Genomic DNA, 24,830 nt, shown 5'->3' with positions numbered 1-24,830 from the left:
AAAGACAACACCACCACACACGAACAGATTTCACACACGAATATTCTCAGGTCAGACAGGAAATCTTGCAAAATCTCTCGAGATTAAACGTGACTTCAGAGTAAACAAACGGAGACACTTTGTGGACTATTTAAAACAGAGGGGGAAAAAATGACACAAAAAGAAAAGGCGTTCTTTAAAGGAGTGGAGACAGCGCAACCACCGGACTTCTGATAAATCAGAACAGCTGTTTTGATTCTATTTTCCGCTCCGTGCTTTCTGATTGGCAACATGTCACAATCAGCAGGCTGCGTGCTTGTTTGTGGTCGGGGGACACAACACACTGCAAAATAGGGCCAAGACAATCCAACATGTTGAATATCCCCGATTTGCGATCGGAGCGCCCCTGATGTCCTTCTGAGCAGATCAGAGCGCTCTTAACACACCACACACAGCAGGAATATCTGATAAGATTATCTTTAGCATCATCACGATTGTCAGGGCGTCCTTAAGACTGTCGGAAGGGAAAGATCGGGTCCGATATCAGCCTAATTATCCTTCCGTGTGAACCCGGCACTAGTCTCACCGCATTAGTCTCACTGCATTTATCTCACTGCATTAATTTTACTGTATTAATCCTGCTGCATTAATCTCACTGTATTAATCCTGCTGCATTAATCTCACTGTATTGCATTAATGTCGCTGTATTACACTCGCTGCACGAATCTCGATGCATTGATCTCATTGCATTGATCTTTCTGCATTAATCTCACTGTGTTAAACTTGCTGCACTGATCTTGCAGCATTAATCTCATTGTATTAATCTCGCTGCATTAATGCTGCTGCATTAATCTCACCTCATTAATCTCACTGCATTAGTCTCACCACATGAATCTCGCTGCGTTAGTCTCACCGCTTTAGTCTCACTGCATTAATATGTCTTCATTAATCTCCCTGCATTCGTCTTGCTGCATTAATCTCACTACAATAATCTCACTGTATTAATCTTGCTGCATTAATCTCACTGCATTAGTCTCACCACCTTAGTCTCACTGCATTGATCTCACTACATTAATCTTGTGTCATTAATCTCGTTGCATTAATCTCACTGTATTGATCTTGCTGCATTAATCTTGCTACATTAATCGCACTGCATTAGTCTCACCACATTAGTCTTGCCACATTAATTTTGCTTCATAAATCTCACTGCATTAGTCTCACCGCATTACTCTCCCTGCATCAATCTCACTGCATTATTGTCGCCACATTAATCTCACTGTATTGATCTTGCTGCATTAACCTCACTGTATTGATCTTGCCGCACTAATCTTGCTGCATTAATCTCACTGCACTAGTCTCACCGCATTAATCTCGCTTCTTAATCTCCTTGCATTCGTCTTGCTGCATTAATCTCATTTCATTAATCTCACTGCAGTAATCTCACTGCATTGATCTCACTGTATTAATCGCACTGCATTAATCTCACTACATTACATTAATCTCACTGTATTACTCTTGCTGCACTAATCTTGCTGCATTAATCTCGCATTGCTCTTGCTGCATTAGTCTCACCGCTTTAGTCTTGCTGCCTTAATCTCGCTACATTAATCTCCCTGCATTAGTCTTGCCGCATTAATCTCGCTTCATTAATCTCACTGCGCTAATCTTGTTGCATTAACTGCACTGCATTATTCTCGCTGCATTATTCTTACTGCATTAGTCTCAACGCATTTATCTCATTGCATTAATCTCACCACATTAATCTCATGTATTAATCTTGCCACGAGTCTCACTGCAATCGTCTAACTGTACTAATCTTCATCTCGCATTAATCTCTCATGTCTCTTGCTGCATTAGTCTCACCGCATTAGTCTCACTGTATTAATATCACTTCATTAATCTCACTGCATTAATCTCGCAGTACTAATCTTGCTGTATTAATCTCGCTGCACTAATCTCAATGTGCTGATCTCACTGCATGAATCTCACTGTATTGACCTTGCAGCATTAATCTCACTGTATTAATATCACTACATTAATATCACTATTTATCTCACTGTATTGATCTTGCTGCACTAATCTCATTGTATTCATCTTTCTGCACTAATCTTGCTGCATTAATCTCGCTGCATTAGTCGCACCACTTTAATCTCACTGCATTAATCTCGCTTCATTCATCTCACTACATTAATCTCGTAGCACTAATCTCACTTTATTAATCTTGCTGCATTATTCTTGCTGCATTAGTCTCATCACTTTTGCCTCACTGCATGAATCTCACTTCATTAATCTCCCTGCATTAGTATTGCCGCATTAATCTCGCTTCATTAATCTCACTGCATTAATCTCACTGCACTAATCTTGTCGCATTAATCTCATTGTATTCATTTTGCTGCACTAATCTTTCTACATTAATCTCGCTGCATTGGTCTCACCGTTTTCGTCTCGCTGCATTAATCTTGCTTCATTAATCTTACTGCGCTGTTCTCGCTGCATTAATCTCACTGCATTAGTCTCAACAGATGAATATCACTGTACTAATCTCACTGCGTCAATCTTGCTGCATTATTGTCGCTGCCTTAGTCTCACCACATTAGTCCCACTGCATTAACCTCACCACATTAGTATCACTGCATTAGTCTCAACACATTAATCTTGCTGCATTATTCTCAACGTATTAATCTCACTATATTAATCCCACCACAATAGTCTCACTGCATCAGTCTTACCGCATTTATCTAACTACTTTAATCTCACCACACCCTGCATTAATCTCATGTATTAATATCGCCACCCGAGTCTCATTGATCATTGATCATTGATCTCACTGCACTAATCCCACTGTATTAATCTTGCCGCATTAACCTCACTGTATTCAGCTTGCTGCACTTTTACTCTTTGACTAAAGTTTGAGTACAAAGTCTGCGTCTCAGTCCGTCTGCCTGAGTGCTGGGCCCAGGAGTCAAAGCCAAACATGGCTGTTCAGACCGCACTCCTAATCTCTTTGAGCCAAATATGTCATTTAAAACCAAAGTACATGAAGACTGGAAGTAAGAACATGCTTTAACTCCACTTATCTGATTAAATATTCAGAAGGCAGCGTGGCACAACATTTGAAAAGACCAAAACCAGTGAGGGAGACACGTTGTCCTGAGGTGCAGCTTCAGCTGTTTGGAGAGAAAATTTCTTCTCCTCCCAGATGTTGCAGATTCTCATCTTCATGAAATATAGATCTGATTTGCTAAAAGGACTGTAAGCTGACGTGACAGCTGGTTTTCCTCCTCAATGCCCACTGAAAAACACACCGGGCGCATATTCCTCCATACTGTGTGTCCCTGGTCCTCGAAAAACCTGAGGACGAGGAAACCAAAAAACTGTTTCTGTCAAATAATAAAAGGTCCAAATCACACTGTAATTCTTAGTAACCATAGCAACAGTACAAAAAAGACCTCCCCCATGGTCCCCTTAGGGGTAAACTCCAAACCAAATTCCAATCCTGACTCCACACTATGGGAGCCCAGCTGTTCCAGAATAAGGTCACATCCGTCAACTTACAGACAACAGCGGGACAAATATGCATTCATTTTGAAGAAATTATTCAAAACATCCAAAACCCTTGGATATCACGCTGGAATAAAAATTGTAAAATATTCTTGGATCCACCACCATCTGAGCTCAGATTTCTTCAATCATATCACGTTTTTTGCCGTCTGCGTGTTCCGTATTGATGGATTATGCAAAGGTTGCTCATTCGATCATGAGTTTGATGCCACTAATCACACAAAAGCACCTTCAAAAGCATTATTTATGAACCAGGTTTGCGAAATGTGAACAAAGAGCTGTAATATCGTTTATGGCATTGAAGAGGTGTGCAAGACTGCAGCTTTTGATGTGACCGGCAAAACTTAACACCAGATTCGGATTCAGCACGCCTAAATTACCCAAAATCCACTGAAAAACTCCATGCAAGAAAAACTGTGTTGACCAGTGTTATTGATGATTTGTTTCTCATTACACCATGTTCCACTGAAATATGTTCATTAGTTTTTGTGCAATCCTGAAAACAATCAGAAAATTGTGGGAAAAAAATCTTGGTAGACGTAAGAATTATGAGAAGATTAAATTTATCAAGAAGGAGTTGTATTGTGTGTTTGTGGATTTAGAGAAAACCTACAATAAAAAAGTTGTGGTATTCTATGAGTTAGGCTGGAGTGGCAGAGATGTATGTGAGGGTGGTGCAGGACATGTATAAGGACAGTGTGACAGCTGTGAGATGTGCAGTAGGAATGACAGATTTGTTTAAGGTAGAGGTGGGAATACATCAAGGATCAGCTCTGAGTCCTTTGTTGTTGGCAGTGGTGATGGACAGGTTGACTGATGAGATCAGACAGGAGTCTCCATGGACTCTGATGTTTTCAGATGACACTGTTATCTGTAGTGAGAGTCGACAGCAGGTTGAGACGAGTCTGGAGAGGTGGAGATATGCTCTGGAGAGAAGGGGAATGAAAGTCAGTCAGACCCATACTGAGTCCATGTGTGTGAATGTAATGGAGAGTGTGATAGAGAGGGCAAGGAAAGAGCTTTATTGTGAAAGAGAAATGCCACCTCTGATTATTACAGGGACAAGCTCATGTTAAAGTTCACACCTGTTATTGAGAAGGTGTTTAGAAACAAAACTTGTCCATAGCAAGTTCAATCAGATGTGAAAAAATCCCCTTAAAGTGATGATGACTGACAGCACTTAAAGTTCACAGTCTGTTTACTCACAAGTGAAGATAACAAACAAAAAAAAAAAACCCTGACATTTCAACAGTTTGGTCAGACATTTCAATAACGTTGCTGAATGATGCCGATTTCTCGGTGACTGCGTTGTCTGTCAAGATTGTTCAGTAGCCACGCCCCCTGTCCAACAGCGCGCCCAAAGAGTCCGATGGGAAACGTCGCTGCACTAACAAGAAAGACTGGCCGTTATTATTCACTCACTACTGACGTTCATCTTTCAGCAGGACAATGACCCTAAGCACACAGCCAAGATATCAAAGGAGTGGTGGCTATCAAAGGCACTACTGCCTCACAGCGAGAAGGTCATGGGTTCAATTCCCGCCTGTAGCCTTTCTGTGTGGAGTTTGCATGTTGTCCCCGTGTTTCTGTGGGTTTCCTCCGGGTGATCTGGTTACCTCCCACATCCAAAGACATGCAGGTTTGGAATCTTTAAATTGTCTGTAGGTGTGCGAGTGGGCGTGGATGTGTTTGTTTGTCTGTTTGTGGCCCTGTGACAGACTGACGTCCTGTCCTGGGTGTACCCCGCCTCACACTCTATGACTGCTGGGATAGGCTCCAGCCCCCCGCGACCCTTAATTGGACTAAGCAGTTGAAGATGAGTGTGTGTTTTCTCACCGTTGAAAGTGACGGTTCTGATGTAGTTGAGCAGCAAGCGGCCCTCCACAGGGTCCATGTTGCTGCAGACACCGTAGCTGCCGCGGCACAGATCCTGGTGCATGTTGTGCAGCGCGTGAGCGACGGCGTAAACGGCATCGATCACAAACTGAACCTTCCCCTCCTGCTCATAGGATGAGTCCCGCCCAATCCTCTCTTCTCCTGCAGGAAGGTCACACAAACAATCAACAACTGCTGCCGGCGTGACGCCGGCCACGAAGACCTTTGGAGCAGGCCGCTTCGGCGTGGGCTTGAGCCTGAGAGATCCAGACTTACCGGTGCATTTCTTCTTGTCTGGGTCCAATTTGATTCCCGGTCTGGTCAGCTTACACCTGAAGTCGTCCTCCCAGAACTCAGCGAACCAAATGTTCCGGCGATTGTTCTCCAGAGAGCGAGACATGAAGTACTGATCAAAGCCTGCAGAACACACAGGGAACCTCGTAAACACCAAGCCAGCTCCGGTTCATTACCACAGCATGTTGCAACTTACCATCTATGGAAGCTCGTTTGGGAAGGATGGTGACCGCGCCTTCTGCGACATCTTCCAGCTCTGTTACCGGTGAACTTTTGGCTCCCCAGCTGTCTGACCCCACAAACAGGAAGTGACCCGTTAGGTTGGCTCGCTTCGCTGCTTCCAGGACCTGCCTATCCGGGAAAAGGGGAGGAACTTAAGAGGGCATGCATCAGTGTGAGAGCTTGTTTAAGACGATTCCTTTGGCGTTACCTTAAAATGCGTCTTACACTGAAATCAGTTGTAATTGCAGAGACAAAGTAAGTCATAAATTTTTACATTCAACACGTGCAAAGTGGGAACACAACAATAACATAAAAGGTTTAGTTTATTAACTGTTGAGGTCAGAAATCTCACTCATCTGAGCATCCAATTCTCCACTCTGCCCATGATGCTACGTATTGACAAGGTCAAGAAGAATAAAAATCAGCTGTCTTGGTTTGTCACAGTATATAGGCCTGCTGGCCCATACTCTGAATTCTTAGATGAATTTGGTGAGTTCATCTCTAACCTGTTAACTAGTGCAGATAATGTTCTGATTATAGGTGATTTCAACATTCATATAAATAAGCCTTCTGATCCCTTCTGCAAATCATTTATGGAAATTGTGGATGCTTCAGATTTCAGCAATGCATTCAGGACTTGAAGCACATTAGCGGAAATACCCTGGATTTGGTTCGTGCACATGGTACTGCTGTCACAAATATCGACATCATGCCTCTTGCATCGGTGGTCTCTGATCACTCACTTATTAGGTTTACAATTTCGCTGCTTGTTTAGTGGAACAACAACCTTATTTATCACTGCGGTGATGCATCACCTCCTCAACTACGACTGAACGTGAAGCTAGACTGCCTGATATCCTCCCGTTTGGAAAATGCCCGACAGTCTTGTAGATAGTTTAAACTCACCATTCAAAACTACACTTGACATGATTGCGTCACCTATATTAACCCCCCCCCCCCCCCCCCAAAAAAACACTGTCACGTTGGTTCAATGGTTATTTGCGTGACCTCAAGCATAAGGGAGTCACTTCCAATTGTGTTCAAACCCCACCCCTGCCACATTTCTCCATGTAATGTGGAGTTGCATCAGGAAGGGCATCCGGCATAAAACTTGTGCCAATTCAACATGCAGATCCACCTGTGGTGACCACGAGTAAAAACAAGGGAGCAGCTGAAGGGACTTTCTTTTTTCTTTTTTTTTTAAAAAGGGAGTAGCTCCTGATTCTGTTTGGCAGTTATGCTAAGTTGCTAGCTGCCTGCTGTCGGCCATCAGGGCTACATCTATTATTCATCCGTGGTGCCTTTGTTTTGAGAAGGCAACCGGTGTTTGACTGTTTTAATGTGACTTTTTTTTTTCTCTTGTTCTCTTCGACATTGGTTGCTGTGACTATATATATATATATATATATATATATATATATATATATATATATATATATATATATATATATATATGTCTTCGGTGCTTTTCTTTACCTGTTTAATAAGACTTTTAATAAGACTTTTAATAAGACTTTTGTTTGCACTTTTTGGTGACATTCCGGCTTAATTATTACTACATTTATTATTGTGCAGTTTTACGCAGTAAATCATTGTCACAATTCCAACGTCCACGTAGCTGTAAATTGTTGATTGTCCAGTATTAGATTAGCTCTAGGCGTGAGAGCTAATTTCTATTCCAGGGAGTACTGCGTGCTTCCTATTTAGGGGGGATGCTTCAGCCAAACAACACCCTCCAGCAGGGGACGACATTGGAGTCACCAGTTTCAAGTGTAAAGGGCTCAACAATCCAATTAAACAAAGTAAAGTATTGAACCATCTTCATCACATGGCATTCACATCATTTTTTTTTTAACAAGAAACTCATCTCAAAGTTTGGGGTCATTCAAAGTTGAAGAAGGGATGTGTAGGGCAAACTTATCATTCCCGTACAAATCAAGGGGTGTGGCTATTTCGTTACATAAATATGTCCCTTTTGCACATTCAAAAACTATTTCTGATTGCTGAAGTATGCAAAAACTAAAGGACGTACTACTGAAACAATACATAAAATCTGGGCTGACGACTGATAGACAAAATTTCACTCGTGCGCGCAATAAAGCTATACAAACTATTAGAAAAGCAAAAGCAAGATTTTTTTTGTATCATTTATAGAAAACACAAAGGGCAATGGATGAAAAACATGACAAATTTTAAATAAATTATTGGATAAACACAAAGAATGTGAAAATAGAACCCCAGAATTGGTTGTAAACAACATCCCAATCAGGGACCCTATGATGGTAGCACGTGCTTTTAACAATTATTTTATAGATAGCATAAATGAAATCTCAAGCCTTTTTAAACCACCCACGATTTTGAATCAACCATTAAAGGAGGATCAGCCAGTTTTTCAGTTGCAAACGATAACAGAGTCTGCAGTAGCAAAGGTTATTGCAGTACTCAAAAGCTCCAAAGCAAAAGATGTCAACAACATCAACACCAGCTTCTTAAAGGCCCACTCTGATGTGTTGGTGCAACCCATCATGTTTTTAGTTAATCAGTCAATTACACAAAAGAAATTTCCATCGTCTTGGAAGGAGGCTAATGTGACACCAATCCACAAATCCGGACTTAAATCACAGGCTGCCAACTATCGGCCAATTAGTATCCTGCCAATAGTATCTAAAGTCGCTGAAAAATGGATAGCAAATCAGCTAATTGAACACCTTAACAAAAGTCACACGACACTACATGAAATGCAGTTTGGGTTTCGAGCTAATCACAGCACAGAGACTGCAAATTCCTTTTTTATCGAAAAGATTAAACATCTACTAGATAACAACTCTGTGTAGGAGCCGTATATTTAGACTTAAAGAAAGCATTTGACATCAAGCTCTCTTGGCTAAACTTTCACATTTTAATTTTTCGGAGGATACTATTATTTGGCTCTACCTCCTCTGAGGAACTATTTTAACAGGAAAAGTAACAATTAAATTAACACCAGATCCTCCGCTAGGGGTGATTGCGAGATCAAATTTAGAAAAATTGCCTTTGCTCAAAATGTACTCTCTATTAGGGGCAGTAGCACATGGAATACTCTGCCAACGACAATCAGGTTCAGCCCCACATTTGCTTTATTCAAGACACAGCTTAAAACATGGCTGAAAGATAACCAAACCTGTAATCATGACGAGTTAAAGACATGTGAGAACAATATACTTTCATATACACGCACACAACAACACATAGGTAAGCTTATGCACACCAGCACTTTAAAGAGATACTGCAGTTGTATCTAGCACTTTACTATCGCAACAAAACACTTTAATTCAGCACCTTATAATAAAACTGACTGTACCTGTACACACCTGCAACTGAATTCTACCTCAGTACTTTCCTGCACATAGGCCTGCACTTTATACTGCCACAACAGCATTTTAACCTCCATCTTGATCGGAACAGATAATTTCCCCTTTATATGGCTCTGGGTTATATTCAAATATGACAGTGTATTATATTGTAAATTATCAATGTGTTTTTATGCTTGTTAAATGCTCTGTGCTTTATATTTTATATCTGGGGACTATGGATGGAAATTAGCATTATGCTACATCTGGCATATTTAGGTTAAATTGTGCACCATATATATATATATATATATATATATATATATATATATATATATATATATATATATATATATATATATATATATATAAACAATTGTACATTCATTAATATGCATTGCCCCTGTCAAATAAACCAAGAATGAAATGAAATGAAATCCCAGTGGTAGAGTTATGATGATGATGCTTTTTTAAACATTTCTTTCTAACTCCTCCTGATATGTCATTATACTGTCTAATCTTGGGGGGAGACTTTAATTGTTGGCTTGGCCCTCAGCTGGATTGCTCTGCTCCCAAAGTTTGAGTACCATCAAAGTCCACTAAGGTCCACCAGTCCTTCATGGAGGAATTCACCATTTCTGATGCCTGGTGCTTTTTGAATCCCTCTAAAGGGGGATATTCCTTGTTGTCCCATGTTCATCATACTTCCACCCACATTGATTATTGTCTGATTGACCACAGATTACTTTCATTTGTGTCTGCATGCAAATATGATGCTATTGTTTTATCGGATCATTTTTTTTTCTATGAATATATGCTTTAGAGAGTTTACTGCAGCACATCCACCATGGCGTCTTAATACCCATTTACTTTTAAATGAGGATTTTCTTAACTTCGTCTCACTACAAATTGATTTCTTTGTGATCGTGGCGTGTCAGCTTCACTGCTGGGAGTTAGGGTTAAAGGCTCAGGGGGAGGTTATTCCCTACAAAGGATGTGAAGGAAAAACTAGAAAAAATAAACTTTTTAAATTGGTACAACGTATATCCCAACTCATATAATCTACGCTACCTCCCAATCCACAGAGACTTTTAACGAGCGTCTCCCTACAGGCAGAATTCGATATTCTCACGACGCGTCGGACCCCTGAACACCTACTCCAAATGAGATCCCAGTTTTATGGACATGGGGATAAGGCCAGCAAGTTATTAGTACATCGGTTACGCCGGACATCAACTTCCTATCAGATTCAAACAAAATCAGGTAACATTACTGAACCTTTAGAAATTAACAATGTATTTAAAGAATTTTATACTTCTCTGTACTCATCTGATCAAGGCCCTGCTACTTATTTTAACGGGGTTCTTTTTGTAATGTGGACATCCCCTTGGTTGATCGATCAGCTGCAGAAGATTTGGAGAAGCCAATTACTTTTGCTGAACTTAATGCAGCTGTATTGTCTTTACAAAGTGGGAAGTGCCCTGGGCCAGATGTCTAGTCCCCTGAATTGTTTAAAAAAGTTCTAGCACAAGCTGGTCCCCTTATTACTGGAAATGTCTAATGAGTTGTTTAAGTCTGGTCCCCTCCCTCAAGCTCTTAATCAAGCCTCTATTTCTCTCATCCTAAAAAGGGCAAAGATCATCTTGCCTGCACTTCCTACCACCCAATAAGTCTATTGCATGTTGACTAAGTTGTTATACAAGTTACTGGCCTTATGGCTGAAATCTATTCTCCCCACTATTATCTCCTCGGAATAAACTGGGTTCAACATGCTGTATAATGTTTCCCATCTAACACACAAGAAGCCGTGATATCAGTGGATGCTGAAAAGGCGTTCAATAGAGTCGATTGCAAATGCCATTTTTACACCTTAGGGAAACTTGAATTCGGGAACAGTTTTATTTCATTGATCAGGTTGCTCTATTCTGCTCCACAGGACTTTGTTAGCACAAATAATATCCAATCAGAAAACCTTTGTTTTTGTAGCTCTACGAGACAAGGCCGTCCTTTAAGCTCTTTATTGTTTGCAGTCGCTATTGAACCTCTCTCAACAGCCCTTCAATATAACCCTCACATTACAGACATACTTAAGAACAATGTAGAACGTAAGGTGTCTCTTTATGCGGATGACTTCCTGTTATATGTCTCCAATCCGCCCGCCTCAGTCTCAGCTGCCTTCCCACTCTTCAAGAATTTGGTCAAATATCTGGACACAAATTGAACTAAACAAGAGTGAGATATTCCCCATCAGCTCAGCAGCTAAGAATTACACTCTACACAGTTTACCTTTTTAAAAGTTGCAGATAATAGCTTTACATATCTTGGAGATGAAGTCGCACAAAAATTTGAAGATCTCTACAAAGCTAAGGTTGTTTGTTGACCTGAATCCAGGAAGATTTTGAATGCTGGTCTCTGCTTAATCTGTGTTTAACTGTACGTGTCAGTGCTGTTAAAATGAATGTTCTCCCTTGGTTTTCATACCTGGTTCAATGTATACCACTTTTCCTCCCTCGGTCCTTGTTCTGTAAGTGGATAACCCGATCCTGGAGTTTATTTGGAATAAGAAGGTCCGTAGGCTACATAGTGCTTGCAAGGCCTAAGCTGATTGGAGAACCGGCTTTACCAAACTTCAGGTTCTACTACTGGCCACCAATATCAGGATTCTTAAATACTGGCTTCAGTACGAGGCCTTTGATCCTCCTCCAGCGTGAGGAAACTCTATCAGTCCAGTGACTTTAAAGGCTGTATTGTACTCGCCTGTCCATTCTTCCACTGTTTGTTTTATGAAAATGTGATTGACAAAACTTCAGTTAAGATCTGAGTTCAGTTTAAGTGCTATTTTAGGCTAGTCATTTTCTATTTACGCACCATCAGCAGCTAATCACACCTTCCTTGCCTCCCTCTTTAGGGGACAGTGCTTTCTTGAGGTGGGCATACATTGATAATGTCTTTGCTTCTTTTCAGCAACTGCCAGACAGATTTTTAATCCCCAAGGAACTTTTTTTTTTCTTTTTTAGATATTAACACGTAGGTAGGTTTGTTCGTGACAAATTTCCCATTTTACCTAATGACTCTGTTTTAGATGGTTTTCTGACACGCTCCCAAATCTGAAAGCCTCAGTTACACATTTACAGTCAAATTAATCTCTTTTTTCCAGAGCCACTGAACTCTACAAAGTCACTCTGTGAGGAAGATATGGGGGTGGTTGGTTATATCTGAGGAACACTGGATAGACATCCTAAAATCTGTCCTCTATTCATCCAAGACACGGTCTTGTTGAAGACTGATGAGGACGTGTCCCCTGCTTTGATAGGCATCTGCAGTCCCCTGCAGATCAGATGCATACATTCTGGCTTTGTCCATCCCTACATAATTACTGGACAGAGATGTTTAACACCCTGTCAGAGGTGACGGGGGGAGGAGAGGTGGAACCAAATGTGGTGTGCTCTCTGTTCATGTTTGTGTCCAGATGTTAATGTTCTTGGTGTCCCCTGTCTGTATCTCTGGTCAGTCCTTTGTCTGTGTTAATTGTCATTGTCTTTTGTCTGTGTCCTTTTGTTAGGATTTGCTGTGTGCTTTTTTGTCTTTAGATTCTGTCTGTATCTTTCTGTTTGTATTCCTTGTGTTCTTGCACCTGTCTTTGCCAGTCATCCGTGGGTGTCATCTTTGTGGTCTGTCCCCTGTTTGTGTCGGTGGTCTGTTTTGTCATTGTCCTTGTGATCTGTCCTCTGTCCATGTCTCTGTGTTTTGTGGCATTGGGTCTTCATTATGTGTTCTTCGGTTTATCATGTTTTGTTTCCCTGTTTGCACTTTGTACACTGTTGAATTCCATGTTTGTTTTTGCCTCTGTGTACTTGGTTTTGTGTTTTGGCTTTGTGATTTCCTTCTTATGTTGTGTTTCATTATCTTTATGTTTTGGTTCTACTCACCCCATGTTCCTGTTTCGTTTTTAGTCACCTTTTGTATATTCAGTTCAGCATGTGTGTTTCGACCCCATCTCCCCCATTTCCGTTCACCCTCCACACCTGCCGCTCGTTTGTTCATTTGTTCCCCTCTGTATTTAATCCTGCACCTTTTCCTTGTTTGTTTGCCAGTTCCTTCTTGGTTCCTTCATGCATGTCATCTGTTTAGTTGTTTGTTTTGTTTAGTTTTGCGTTTTGACTGTTTCTTGTATCATTCTGGTTCGATTTTGTTTCTGTGTTGTTTTGGACTCTCTTTACCCACATCACACTCATGTTGTTTGTTGGACTGGATTTAGATTTTTTGTACGTAGTCTGATCTGTTAGGGGAATTGTGCAAATTTGTCTACAAGCATGAAAACCACACTTGTGGTTTTTGACATGCTTAACCCAAATCTGCTGGGAGTCAAAGCCAGTGGTTCAGTAGGGTCGCCACATTGGACAATTCAAAATGGCCACCACCCCCAAAACAGGCTTTTCAATTACTCTCCAAGAAAAAGTCACATTTGGCATATAATCAGTGGTGGGCACAGTTCCACTAATCCGCTAATTACCAAAGATAATTTTTTTTGTTAGCCGATTAGCTTTTCGGCTAACTTTGAAAACCATCAGTGGACCAATTAACTTCCACTAAATTTAGTTCTGATAACTCCTTTCAGACCACTAATATCTTTTTGCAGGCATAGTGAATAAAGCTTAACAGTTAAAAACATTTGTAAAGCCTGAAATCATACATTTTAGTTCCTGCCTGTTACGTGTTTTGTAGCCAACAGACAGCTACGAGAGGTAGAGCTCAATCCTCAGCAGAGGAGACCTGGCTACCAGAGAGAAAGGAAGAGAAGAAAAAAAGATAATTTATTTTCACAGCCATAGAGTCTTACAGACGTGTAGCAGGAGACATGCACAGCAAGGTAGTTTTGACTCATGGTTAAAATTTTAAACAAACTAATTCCAGACAGGTTATCAACATTAATGTCACCTCTGTCATTTTTACAAAGTGAAAATATCAGCTATATGTTTTAGTTTTAAAGTAATGCACTAATTTTGAAGGTTTGAGCATTTTACAGACACACATGCCAAAACGCACTATGGGAAAATGAGCTTCCTGCCATCAGTGGTTGGTTGGTTTGGTTATATGTAAAAAAAAAAAAAAAACAACAACACACATTACTGTAACGTGTGGTGTTAGTTTTTACAAATAAATCTGTACTCCTGGTAAATTTAAATTCAGCATGTCACAAATTATAAGTGTGTCAGTTATCATGATTGTAAACAAATGTGTACAATCCCTCTTTAAAATCTCCCGAACAGACCAGACTATCACCTGTGTTTTTCACTTTATCTCCCGTTTGCTTGCTGCCTGCATATTTGGGTTCACTCTGACTAAACGTAACAAGTGTATTGTTTTGCAATGTAACAAGAGCGTGCACAACGTAACAAGCGCACTCTCTCTCACTGAATCAAAGAAAGGTGTTTTTGCTTTTGCCACCTTGTTGGCTAGAAGATTAATATTAACCAACTGGAAATCAACTGTACTGCCAATCACTCCCACTGGATTAGAGACATACTCTCTATTTTCTTAAACTGGAGAAAATCGGACTGTCATTATCTGGCTGCTCCAATAAATTCAGGAAAATATGGGGCTCATTTTTTCAGTTTGTTAAAAGAACAGATCACTCACTCATCCTTGACTGAAGCATTTGAAGCAGTTGCTTCAAGTAGTGATATTATGCTGGTGGTGAGGTGGCAAATAAACGGCTGCTCTGACTGATGGTTTCTGTTGCTATTTGATTTGATCTAGAATCTAGATTTGATCTAGATTCTGTTCACTGATGTTTGCTGTTTTCCCTTTAGTTTTTGTTGTGTTCACTTTTGATAGGTTGTCTGGGTATGTAGCAATATGTCAGTTGTATTTTTCTCTTTTTTTCCTTTATTTTCTTGACAGGAAAATCTACACTTTACAACTTGTTATAAATGTTTTGATACAGTTGTATACTTTTATAAAACCCAATAACAAAGTTAACAAAGTAAAAAAAAAATAAGTCGACTGTTTGTGAGGTTATAAATGAATAACTTTCTGCAATATCACACAAATCATTCATATTTACCTGTTTAAAACCAGGTGACTCTCTGCACTTAAATTATCCATGTCTCGTTGTCCATTTGGCCTCCTCATTAAAGATAAAACAACATCCAGTTTGTCCTTGTTGCTGCAGTCAGCAGCAAAAGTTGAAAATTTTTAAGTTTTAATGGCAAATTCCATTGCAGTACACGGCTGCCGCACTCACAGCCCGAGGTGGTGGAATTTTTCAGTCAACCGCTCTTTGAAAATAATGGAACTTCCTGTTTACCATCTGCTGCTTACTGCCGACATGTTAACACAGCATGATGATCAAAGCACAGCAAAAAAAACTTTAAACATCTCTAGAAGTGACGGGGATACACTTTAGCCCAGATGCTATCATGTTCTACTATCATTTTTACCTCAGGGTCATTAGAACATAAAATGTGACGCCATGGCTCCAAGGTTGAAATTGTAACCCTCGCCTTACAAACACTGAGGTGGTGGAGTGTAGCTGTTGTATCTCTGTGCATATTTACCTGATGTCGTCCTCATTAGCAAAGATAATCACTCCTCGAGCATTGCTCGTCTCCATCAGACGTTTGACAATCTTGTCAAACTCGCCATCTGTCGGCTCGCGGGGAATCTTCACCGACTGAGCAATACAAACCCCACCTGAGACCGAAGAAAGAAAAAAAGACACATTTACCCGAGACAATGCAGTGCTGATAAAAAGAACGCAATCAACATAAAAGCATTCAATCTTATTAATGCAAAATATTTTTTCAAATGATCTGCTTCAATTTAAAGAAGAAATCAAATTGATAGCATAATGTAAATTAATAAACAGAAATGAACAGATAAGAGATTGATGAGATAAAAGTGAGATAGTAAGATAAAAACCAGTGATATAATGAGATACATTACAGAAAGTGGTCCCAACAGAGACCTATTTACGACCTCCCTGCAGTAAAACAGAAAAGGCGGCGGTGCAGCAGCGGATCGGAACCTACCAGCCTCTCTGGAGATCTGGATGAAGGCGTCCACGCCGCTCTCACCGTAGTTTCCCTCAGACGCCAGCGTGGAGACGTAGTTCCAGCCCAGAGCTTTGACGATGTCCAGCATGGTCTGAGCCTGGTACGAGTCTGGAGGAACAACCCGCGAGAAGAAGTCATAGCGGTTGTTGTCACTCAGCTCTGGCGCTGTTGAAGCGTAGCTCACCTGAGGGATCTGAAGCAATCAATAATCAATCCAAATCTTCCATCATAGATTTATTACAGATTTATTTCTGCTTGGATAGATTTGTGTAGCTAAAATACACCACAGTTACAACTGAAATCATCTGTGTCAGAATGAGTTACAGCGTCTCCACTCAGGGACTAAGTGATTACACTATTTTACAGAGTAGAAGTTGCACCTGTCAAAAAATGTGTCTTGAAGAGGGAAAAAAACATATACAAGTCACAGCAGAGTAGAAGGAGCACTATTTTTCTGTATGTGGAACTCACTTTTTAAGACAGTGTTTTTGTGGGGGCAAGATTAACAATGGACAGGAACTCAGTGTAGCACATGTGCACACCACAGTCTGTGCCATTACTTAACATAAGGGCTATTAAATTACAAAAAGGCAGACAAATACTGTAAATGTATGTTGGACAGCATAATGGATCTGATTTGATGCAGTTTAGACAAGCAAACAACAACAAAAAACACAAATGGAGACGTGAACAGGCAGCCCTCAATCTGTGTCCTTAGTTTCAATTAAGGACTCTATTTTTGTTGCTTTTGTTGTTTTAAAGAAACCCTCGTACAATCTGAAAAAACCTTGTGACTGTTAGAATGGCCTAAGCAGTGGGTCGCCCCCCTGGGTCTGATCTGCTTGTGGTTTCTTCCTCAATATCACCAGAGGGAGTTTCCATCACCACCGTTGCCTGTGTTCTTGCTCAGAGGGGTTGGTGAGGTTAGACCTTACACATGTGAAGCACCTTGAGGCAGCTTTATTGTGATTTGGTGCTATACAAATAAAATAAATTGAACTGAATTGAACCTGTAGTGGGCGGCACAGTGGCTTAGGGGTTAGCACTGTTGCTTCACAGCAAGAAGGTCATGGGTTTGATTCCCACCTGTGGCCCTTCTGTGTGGAGTTTGCATGTTCTCCCCATGTTTGCGTGGGTTCCCTCTGAGGGCTCTGGCTTCCTCCCACATCCAAAGACACAGTGGTGGGCACAGGTCCGCTAATCCGTTAATTACCAAAGCTAACTTTTTTGTTAACGGATTAGCTTTTCAGCTTACTTTGAAAACTATCAGTGGACCAATTGGCTTCTGCTAAATGTAGTTCCGCTAATTCTCAGTCCACTAAATTTTTTATTTTATTTATTTTTTTGCTGGTAAAGTAACTAAATCTTAACGATCAAAAAACGTTTGTAAACCCTAAAATCATACATATTAGTTCCTGTCTGTTGTGTGTCTACAACAGTCAGGCCGCTGTGAGGTAGAGGTGGGTGGATCAATCCTAATATCGATACCAACACTAGTATTGATATTGAACAATCCTCAGGTAAAAAGATTGATACTAAAGCTTTTTTTCTCTCCCGCACGCACTGACTGCTGCGCACGCAGATTCATCAAGTCTACTCTCTGTCTGTAAGAGCAGCGCTGTGCTGTGTCACACAACACAGAGCAGCACACTCTCCCCCCTCTGGTCTTTTGTTGTTGCGCAGTCACGTGGCTCAGCATCGCCAGCCAATTTTGTTGTGGTGTGTTAATTTTGTTGTATTGTGGTTTGTCAGCCCTCTACCTCAGGAGATTTTGTTTTAATTTGTGTTGAGTGATATTTTTTTAAACAAAAATGTTGATTGTGATAATAAAGTATTTTGTTGTCACGTACAATGTTTGGCGAAATTCTATACTAGGTCTTTTGGATCCTTTGGATCTATGAAGCTTCAATATGAAAAAGTATCGGTATCAGCAATGCTGGGCCTGTATTTACTTGGTATCGGATCAATACCAAAATTCCCGGTATCGCCCACCTCTACTGTGAGGAGCGGGACAGCTGCAGCAAAGAAGTGTCATTTACTTTTCACACACAACAACACAAACATTGGCAGAAGAGATGAAATGCAAGACACTTTTCACCCATGGTCACAACATAACTCTTCACCAAACTGAATACACTACTTGAACTATCAAAACAAAACAAATCTATAACACTAACACTGCTAAACTAACATACAATAAAAATAATAAAAAAAAACTGAACTCCCATAATGCATTGCAGTAGCTTCAGGAACGACTCACCTGTGTTGCATTCAAAGAGACTGGTGAAATCTACACCTTATCATGAGCTTCCCCACCAAAGAAAACCCATGTAAGTTTTGTCTTTACATAAAAATACAGTATTAATTGTCTGTACACTTTAAAAAAGTAAAGATTTGCGTGTACACACAGTCTTTAAAGCAGACACACTGTCGATTGCTGCTGCAATGCATTATGGGAGTTTGGGGTTTTGTTTTATTTTTTAAATTATTGTTATTATAATAATTGCTTTTTGCAGATGATGTGGTCCTGTTGGCTTCATCTGCCTGAGACCTCCAACACTCACTGGATCAGTTCGCAGCTGAGTGTGAATCGGCTGGGATGAGGATCAGCACCTCCAAATCTGAGGCCATGATTCTACCAGGAAACCGATAAATTGTCTACTCCGGGTAGGGAATAAGGTCTTGCCCCAAGTGAAGGAGTTCAAGTACCTCGGGGTCTTGCTCACAAGTGAGGGGACAATGGAAGCATGAGATTGGCCTGAAAATTGGTGCAGCAGGGGCGATGTTGCATTCGCTCTACCGTAATGTTGTGATGAAAAGGAAGCTGAGCCAAAAGGCGAAGCTCTCAATTTACTGGTCAGTCTTTGTTCCTACTCTCACCTATGGTCATGAGGGTTGGGTCATGACCAAAAGAACTAGATCGCTGGTACAAGCGGCCAAAATGGGCTTCCTCAGGAGGGTGGCTGGTGCCTCCCTTAGAGATAAGGTAAGACGTTCAGTCATCCGTGAGGAGCTCAGAGTAGAGTCACTGCTCCTTCATGTTGAAAGGAGCCAGCTGAGGTGGTTCGGGCATCTGGTAGGGATGCCTCCTGGGCGCCTCCCTAGGGACGTGTTCCAGGCATGTCCATCTGGGAGGAGACCCCGGGGAAGACCCTGTACTACGTGGAGAGATTATATCTCCACACTGGCCTGGGAACACCTAAAGATCCCCCAGTCAGAGGTGGTTAATGCAGCACAGGAAAGGGAATTCTGGGGCCCCCTGCTAGAGCTGTTGCCCCAATGACCCGATCCCGGAAAAGCGGTTGAAGGTGAGTGAGTGAGTGAGTGAGTGATAGGTTATTGTAATGCATGTTGGTTTAGCAGTGTTGTTAGTGTTATAGATTTGTTGTGTTTTTGTAGTTCAAGTAGTGTCGTTAGTTTGGTGAAGAGTTATGTTGTGACCATGAGTGAAAAGTGCCTTGCGTTTGATGTCTTACGCCGCTGTCTGTGTTGTTGTGTGTGAAGTCAATAAGACGTCTTTGCAGCAGCCAGCAGGGTGCATAAAGACAAAAGCTCTGGCACGTTCTTTCACGCAGCTTGCTACACTGTATAATATAGAGATAAACTGTCTTTTTTTGAGAAAAATGATGACAGTGTTTGGGAAATATTTATTTATTTATTTATTCATGTGTTTGTTTTGGGTTTGTGATCATCTTTGAATTTACTCAGAAGCCCCTGCGATGCTTAAACTTGAAACTAACTCATCAGTAGCCGACAGTGTACTGAGTCAATACTAAAAGTTAGCAGTTAGCTGGAACTTCCACTAAATTTTTTAGCAGTTTATTGGTTTAGTGTTATAAAAGGTGACTTTTCAGTTACCGGATTAGTGGTTATCATCATCATCAATTTTATTTATATAGCGCCAAATCACAACAAACAGTTGCCCCAAGTCGCTTTATATTGTAAGGCAAGGCCATACAATAATTATGTAAAACCCCAACGGTCAAAACGACCCCCTGTGAGCAAGCACTTGGCGACAGTGGGAAGGAAAAACTCCCCTTTTAACAGGAAGAAACCTCCAGCAGAAACCAGGCTCAGGGAGGGGCAGTCTTCTGCTGGGACTGGTTGGGGCTGAGGGAGAGAACCAGGAAAAGACATGCTGTGGAGGGGAGCAGAGATCAATCACTAATGATTAAATGCAGAGTGGTGCATACAGAGCAAAAAGAGAAAGAAACACTCAGTGCATCATGGGAACCCCCCAGCAGTCTAAGTCTATAGCAGCATAACTAAGGGATGGTTCAGGGTCACCTGATCCAGCCCTAACTATAAGCTTTAGCAAAAAGGAAAGTTTTAAGCCTAATCTTAAAAGTAGAGAGGGTGTCTGTCTCCCTGATCTGAATTGGGAGCTGGTTCCACAGGAGAGGAGCCTGAAAGCTGAAGGCTCTGCCTCCCATTCTACTCTTACAAACCCTAGGAACTACAAGTAAGCCCGCAGTCTGAGAGCGAAGCGCTGTATTGGGGTGATATGGTACTATGAGGTCCCTAAGATAAGATGGGACCTGATTATTCAAAACCTTATAAGTAAGAAGAAGAATTTTAAATTCTATTCTAGAATTAACAGGAAGCCAATGAAGAGAGGCCAATATGGGTGAGATATGCTCTCTCCTTCTAGTCCCCGTTAGTACTCTAGCTGCAGCATTTGAATTAACTGAAGGCTTTTCAGGGAACTTTTAGGACAACCTGATAATAATGAATTACAATAGTCCAGCCTAGAGGAAATAAAAGCATGAATTAGTTTTTCAGCATCACTCTGAGATAGGACCTTTCTAATTTTAGAGATATTGCGCAAATGCAAAAAAGCAGTCCTACATATTTGTTTAATATGCGCTTTGAATGACATATCCTGATCAAAAATGACTCCAAGATTTCTCATAGTATTACTAGAGGTCAGGGTAATGCCATCCAGAGTAAGGATCTGGTTAGACACCATGTTTCTAAGATTTGTGGGGCCAAGTACAATAACTTCAGTTTTATCTGAGTTTAAAAGCAGGAAATTAGAGGTCATCCATGTCTTTATGTCTGTAAGACAATCCTGCAGTTTAGCTAATTGGTGTGTGTCCTCTGGCTTCATGGATAGATAAAGCTGGGTATCATCTGCGTAACAATGAAAATTTAAGCAATGCCGTCTAATAATACTGCCTAAGGGAAGCATGTATAAAGTTTCTCTTTGTGATTTGGCGCTATATAAATAAAATTGATTGATTGATTGATTGATATATGGCCCGGCCATAAATGGAAAGGACCGGTGTCCTGTCCAGGGTGAACCCTGCCTCACGCCCTATGACCGCTGGGATAAACGCCAGCCCGCTGTGACCCTTAATTGGAGTAAGAGGTTGAAGGTGAGTTAGTGAGTGAGTGAACGAACCTGTGGTGTGTGCAGTAAGGACTATTAAATTCCAAAATAAGCTAGGCAAACAAATAAATGTGCCAAGGACAAAAGATTGTGTGCTATTTTATCACAAATGTACATGGATTGCTGACCCATAGTGTTGGAAACACAACAACAAAAACATATCCATTTGATTTTTTATTTATTTATTTTAATCAGCTCTTTAATTTGGGATTTTTTTGTATTGTTGTATCACACCTTTATTACTGGACTTTGTTTTGTTTAGTACACTGAGTCCTGGGAAAGTCTGATATAAACTGTTATTGCTGTTAGTATTATTAAGACTACTATTATTTAAAGAACGTGTGCTTTCTCGGTATATAAGTCACAGAACCTCTCAAATTAGTAAGAAACAAAAAACTGCAACTTACACTCTGGAAAATAAGGACACCAATTCTGAAAGTAATCACAGTATTTTCTGGAGTGTAAGTCATGTTTTTGTTTATTTGTTTTTTTTTACAAGTCTGGGAGGTCCTGCAATTGATAATCGAAAAATTAAATTAATTAATAATAATAACTATTTATATATGATTTCCCAGGAATCATCATCAATTACTTGTTTTGAGGTTTGCTTGTTTTTTACTGTCCAAATTCTCTGATTTCAGCTTCTAAAATGTGAATATTTTTGCTTTGGAGCCGATAAACAAACACACAGGAGAACAGTTTCAGGTCCTGGTGCTGCATCCATGGATGAGTGAGACTGCCCAGACAGACCAGCAGGCCATCCACAACTCCTTAAAGCTAGGTGACACATGTCCATGTCCATGACCTTCTCCATCCACTGGGGTCCTCCACACTGAGACTTCTGTATCCTGGATCATGTCCAGAGAAACTCACCACATGGACTAAATGTGGTGTCTGATGTTCCCTCAGTGTCAGTGATCCTCCTCATCTCAGTCTCACTAAGTAACCATTCATTGGACACAAAGTCATAACAGCGGGACCCAAAGATCTTCCACAGAGACCTGGTACCAAAAACATCCAGTCCTCAACTTAAGACATTGGTTTGACTCAAAGTCTGAAAACCACATAGTCCAGGACCTTAAAGACTTGGACCTCTGTTCTCCTGCAAAGATACCAGCATTACCAAATATCTCTGACCTTTGACCTCATGACTTCATAATATCTTCCAAGGCATCTCAAAGGCTGTGGACCCAGAGACATGAATGTCCCTGCTGAGATCAGTGAATGTCTCCACAAGTTCAACACTTTCTCTGTGTACAGACACACTTCTGATGACGAGTCCAAGGAGTTACTGAAAGAATTGATCTGCCTTGATCCAGGACAATCCCAAACCCTGTCACCCTGTCTCCTCACTCCACTTCTCGAGTTCTTCAATCAGAGTATCCATTGATGATTCCACAAAGATCACAGCATCATCCGCAAATTTGAGGTCACTAAAGCTTTCCTCAACAACAAAGGCACCTAAACTGCTGTTTTCCACAATCTGACCCAACATCCAGTCCAACAGCCAGTCCAACACCCGGTCCAACAGCCAGTCCATGTAAGAACTGAACAGAGAAGGACCCATAACACACCCGTGAGGAATACCAGAATTCAGAGGGAATAAATGAGACTCAACACCTGCTCTGCACAGCACTCACAGTACCCATGTGTCAGCTGGATGACGTCCAGCAACTTATTTTGGATCCTGCAAATTCCAACATACAAACAGGTGGGGCTAAAAAACAAACAAACAAATAAATAAAAACCTAAATAAAAATTATCTCCTTGTTGGAGATAGTAAAATACAAACAAGAACCATAATGCAGCTTTCAGTTACATTGTGATAGTTTTCCTGAATCTGGTTGTGTGAGTGCGCGCGCGCACAAACACACACACACACAGAGAGAGAGAGAGAGAGAGAGAGAGAGAGAGAGAGAGAGAGGATTAGCGTTGTGTAACTGCAGAATCTGTGTCAGAGCTTCAATAAAGTAAAAAACAATCACATTAACCTACAATAGCAAGTGAGCGCGCACAGCGCATTAATGAATGACTCCACATTAATGAGCCCCTAAAAGCAGGCCTTGTTATGACGCTCATCTTCATCATCATCATCATCCTCATCATTACCACACCGACAGACAAACACTCCACTCTGCCCCACTCCACTGTTCAACATTTCAGCATCATGCTGCAGATCCAGAAACGGAGTAAAGGTGATCCCCCACCCCCCCACCACCCTGTCCAGCATCCAAGCATCCCATCAGCCAGACCATAGTCCTCACGGAGGTCACAGCCACCAACGTGCACGTCTTCCTGAAATAAACATGGGAATGCTGCTGGAACCAGACAACAAATACAGGAAGTTTTATAAACAATTACGAAACAAACCAAAATTGGTCAATTCTCGATCCAGACCTCCAGATCAGCAGCACGACAGCTGAATTTGCTCATTTAAAGACCCGGGTCAGATGGGATCTGGTCCACTGCCCACAGAGCAGCACACCAGATCCTGGCACTCTCCTTACGGGTGGTGGGTCAGAGGAGTTATTACCCCAAGTGGAGCAGTTCAAGAAGCTCGGGGTCTTACTCACAAGTGGGGGTAAGTTGGCGCATGACATCTATAGACAGACTGGGCCTGTGCCTGATGTTCTCTGGACACCGTACCTGATGATCAAGGTGAAGAAAGACTTGAGCCAGAGGGTCAGATTCCCATGGAAATGAGATTCCTTGTCAGGTATCTGGACTTACACTCCAGGACGAGGTGAGAAACTCAAATATCTGCTTCTTTTCTCTCAAAAACAGCCAGCTGAGGTGGTTTGGGCATCTGGCTTTTGAAGTGAAGAAGCAGCAGCTCTATTCAGAGTCTCTCCCAGATAGTCAAGCTTCTAGGGGAGGTGATGGTCTAGTGGTTAAGGTGTTGGGCATGAGTCCAGAAGATCATGGGTTCAAATCCCCGCCTGACTGGAAAATCACTAAGGGCCCTTGGGCAAGGCCTTTAATCCTCTATTGCTCCCCATGTGTAGTGAGTACCTTGTATGGCAACAGACATCAGGGTGAATGTGAGGCATAATTGTAAAGCATTTTGAGTGTCTGATGCAGATGGAAATGCAGTCCATTTACCATCTCTTTCTTTACCAC

At 41.2% G+C, this 24,830-nt stretch overlaps 1 protein-coding gene across 1 annotated transcript; it reads right to left on the bottom strand.

Moving 5' to 3' along the window:
* Positions 1-3,197: 3,197 nt before the first annotated feature.
* Positions 3,198-23,250, bottom strand: LOC117506110 (metabotropic glutamate receptor 6-like). The gene is made up of 7 exons (XM_034165619.1): positions 23,119-23,250; positions 16,291-16,511; positions 15,821-16,006; positions 5,906-6,060; positions 5,692-5,832; positions 5,349-5,577; positions 3,198-3,330 (listed from the first exon to the last, which is right to left on the bottom strand). Exons 1-7 carry the CDS (start codon positions 23,248-23,250, stop codon positions 3,198-3,200), a joined length of 1,197 nt encoding a protein of 398 aa, XP_034021510.1.
* Positions 23,251-24,830: the final 1,580 nt, after the last annotated feature.

Source organism: Thalassophryne amazonica, unplaced genomic scaffold (assembly GCF_902500255.1).
Source record: "Thalassophryne amazonica unplaced genomic scaffold, fThaAma1.1, whole genome shotgun sequence".
NCBI classification, from domain to species: Eukaryota; Metazoa; Chordata; class Actinopteri; order Batrachoidiformes; family Batrachoididae; genus Thalassophryne; species Thalassophryne amazonica.
The sequence above is the reverse complement of the archived record's forward strand: the minus strand, read 5'-3'. Positions and strand labels throughout refer to the sequence as shown.